Source organism: Trypanosoma equiperdum (genome assembly GCF_001457755.1).
Source record: "Trypanosoma equiperdum strain OVI genome assembly, contig: ctg_862, whole genome shotgun sequence".
Lineage (NCBI taxonomy): Eukaryota > Euglenozoa > Kinetoplastea > Trypanosomatida > Trypanosomatidae > Trypanosoma > Trypanosoma equiperdum.
In genome coordinates, this window is record NW_027124823.1 from 54,158 (window position 1) to 57,827 (window position 3,670).

Consider the following 3,670-nt stretch of genomic DNA (forward strand, 5'->3'; position numbering starts at 1 on the left):
TGAAATGAAGTGGAAAGTTACAAATGGTAAAAATGAGGAGGGTAAAAAACAAGAGAAAGATAAAGAGTTGAGTTTTGTCGTTCGTCTTGTGGGGAAAGAAAATCGTTGAAAGTAGTGCTGCAACTAGAGAAGTGTAAGATAAGTGGGAGAACTCTCTCTCCTCTTCACTCTCTGGTGCTGTGCCCTCTTTCACTACAGTTTCGACAACATACACGCGTATTTGGCGATACATTAACGGGAAACAAGCACGTCTCTAACTACCCTAACCTTCTTTCTGTTTCTTTTTTACGCATGTCCGCGTGCTGTTGTGCGCTTTCGACACTACTCGTCACTGCGCACCCGGGCGGGACTCGCAACAACCATTAATTACAACAACAACGTAGATTAGGATCAGTTATATATCTCATTGTTGCTTTTTTACGGCAGGCTAGCCCAATGTATTCTAGCGAAAAGGAGAAGGAAGCTCCCGAAACGCTTACTTCCCTACCGGCTAATGCGGAGGAGCAACAAAGAGAGCGAGATGACAACCATTCAGCATCGGCGCAGGGGGAGGAGGATAAGAACCAAGACAATACACCCGTTGCCCTCCTTCACCTACGGCAGAACTTTGGTGTGTTGACTCGTGTGCTGGAACGGGAGGTGTTTCGGCGTGGCCTCATAAACAGTACTGTGGAGGACATGTACTCAGCATTTTCTGGGGCATCTGTGGTACTCGTGGATATTCTTAGAAGCGAGGTCGAGCCGCGCTTGCTGCGCTCGCAATTGGGTGACATGCTCTACTCCAATCTGGAGCTTAGCTACGGTGCCGAGCATGCAAGAATGCTTGCAACCGTTATAGGGAGTTCCCTGGACGACGTCTACTTGTTTCATGCCATCTGCTCACCGTCGGCTCTGGAGGCATTGGTACACCAGGCTCAGGAACTTATAAACCCCCCGTCGAATCGCACGGGCGGCTCCAACACCTACAGCGACGGCGCTCGTGGTGCCGTTCAATCGCAGTCGTACGGAAACGCTGTAGGACTCGCGCGACCATCGTTTACTGAGTTTGGCAAGGAACGCAGGGGCGAAGTTCAGCCCACTGTCGAAGCCAAATTGCCGCGGGTCTCCAACACATATGCGGATGGAGCAGCACCGGCAGGAATGAATCAGCCGGAGGAGGAGGTGATTCCGTCGGTCACTACCGGTGGGTGGTCTAACGCTCAGAGGAAGCACGTGGAGGCTGAGCGGGAGGTGCTTCCTCATCATGCTCATCACCATCAGCTTCGAGCCCGTCTGCCAGTGAATCAGTTCACTGCCCCACAACGGCCACAGGTTCCTAGTGTGCCTCACCACCATCACCACCATCACCATCACCATCATGTCGTAGTAGGAACTGGGCCAGTTGGATTGCAGCAGCAGGATCGGCATCATCAGCAGCTTGAGAACCCACAGAACGATGCGTTCCCACGGATTCCTGTGGCGACGGGGCTGCCGAAACGACCAGTCGACCGCGTTTTGCATCAGCAGAGTTTACAGGGCCACGATGAAGCTTCACACCAGCGCGGGGCATGGCGTGGTATGGGTCCGTCACCGACCCCCCAGCAGGGTGCAGCGGGCGTGTCGCAGCCGAATTATAACGTACGTAACAACTCACCGCCGGTGCCATCGCATGTTAATCACAATCAACATCCACATCATATAGGGCCCACAGGCTCTCCGACGAGTGCAAGGGTAATTGCACCTCAGCGACACAACGCGAATCAGTATATTCAGCACCCCACCATGACGAAGCAACCGATACCGCAACCAACACCGTCGATGGCGTCTCAACAGCCCTCGCCTCAAATCAGTGCGATGAACACCACCGCCCCTGCGACTCCTGCTGTCGGTGCGGTGTCACCTCCTCCGCCGAGCGCGCAGCGGCCGCTACCGCACCACCATCACCACTTGCATCTAATTCAGCACCACCAGCAGAGTCAACAGAATCAACAACAGCAGCAGCAGCCTCACCACCACCACCACCATCACCACCACATACACCACCATCACCACGACGTTATGCAGCAGCAACCAATTGTGCCCCCGTCGCCTCCGCCACCGCAACCCTCTTACAACGTGAAGCAAGAGCATACCGCTGCACCTGAAACTAAACCGATGGCACACAATGCGGAAGCGGCTCCGGCGCAAATAAAACCCCTTCACCACCACAACGTCTCCTTCCATCCGACGAAATTACCTCAGCAGCCGCCACCTCAGCCGAGCGCACCGTCTTCTGTGGGTGGAGAGGCAACGCATCAAGTACCGATTGTTCCGGCGCATCACCATTCGATATTTCATACGCAGCATGTGGCCCCTGTGCACCATCACCATCACCACCATCATCATCATCATCACCATCACCATCACCTTCAGCAGCCGCCACACCGTTATACGTCGTCACCGGCGTCTGCACCGATGTCTGTTGACATGATGAATGATGAGATGACTTGGGCCTTGTCGAGTGCTAACTTGTCGCCACCACCTGCCTCAGAGCTGCGGCGCCTTCTTCGCGAACGGAATGTACCGGAATCGATTGTTAATAGCGTTTTGGAGGCGGGCATAAAAAAGGAGGAGCTACTAACGATGTCGAGGGAGATGTACGATGAACGTTTAAGGACGTATCTGGGGTCTCAGCAATCTCAAACGCTTTGGGCCGCTCTACATTCCAACGAGAAGTCGCAGCATGATAGGGATGGTCATGAGATGAATGATTTGCGCAGCTTTATCAGCAATAATTCCATCCAAAACAACATCGCACAGGAGGCGGAGGATGAGAACGGCAGCTCCAAGCGTGGCCGCGCAGCAAAACCAGCTCTGCAGGTCCCACAACCTAGGACGACGCAAAGTAGGCAGCAACAACAGCAACAGCAGCAGCAGCAGCAATCCAACAAAGGTGTGGAGCATAGAATGATTCTCTGGCTTTCAGGTGTGAGTAGCTCGGAAGTGAACCAAGTGCTAAAGGAAGTGGGGAAGTATGGTAAGGTTGTGAAGCATGGCGTATCTCAGGATAAGAGTGACATGATGTACTTCAAGCTAAAGGACTGCAAGGGGGACCTCAGTGGGATGCAGAAAATAGGGAATTACATCGTAGAGGAGTGCCATCGCGTGCCTCCTGGTGAAGCGGGTGATGGGACGCCGCCAGCACGCGGACCCCGACCTGAGGAGGCGGAAGAAGATGGTACTAACAAACTACGAGCTAAACCAAATGAGGCGGCATCTCCATACCCTCAACAGCAGACCCGTCCAACGTCCGCGCGGCAGCAGGGACCCGCAGGGAGCCAAGTGGATGAACATGAGGAGGATGGCAACTTGGAAGATAGCCGCACACACCGTAAAGGCATGCGTAATATTAGAGGTCGCGGTCGGGGCGCCAACCACGGATATCACACCCACCGACACAGCGAGGGCACCGGCCAAGTGATGTGCAGGTACTTTAATAAGGGTGCCTGCAAGTATGGGGAACAGTGCCCCTTCCAGCACCCCTCAAAGCATCCGGGTCGTTCGTGATTAACAATGGAGTAAGCATTGACATCTAGGGGGTAGGCAATGATACAAATAAGCGAATACCGAAAAGGACTAGGAAAAGAAGAAGATAATATAATATAATCATTCGAAGAAAAAAAAAAAGAAAAAAGAAGGAAAATTGGGGGGG

At 53.3% G+C, this 3,670-nt stretch overlaps 1 protein-coding gene across 1 annotated transcript; it reads left to right on the plus strand.

Annotated features, from left to right (window-relative positions):
• Positions 1-435: 435 nt before the first annotated feature.
• On the plus strand, positions 436-3,525 carry TEOVI_000406300 (zinc finger protein family member, putative; the record flags this gene model as incomplete). The annotated part of the gene is made up of 1 exon (XM_067226877.1): positions 436-3,525. The coding sequence occupies one exon, from the start codon at positions 436-438 to the stop codon at positions 3,523-3,525; it is 3,090 nt and encodes a 1,029-aa protein (XP_067082978.1).
• Between the last annotated feature and the right edge of the window lie 145 nt (positions 3,526-3,670).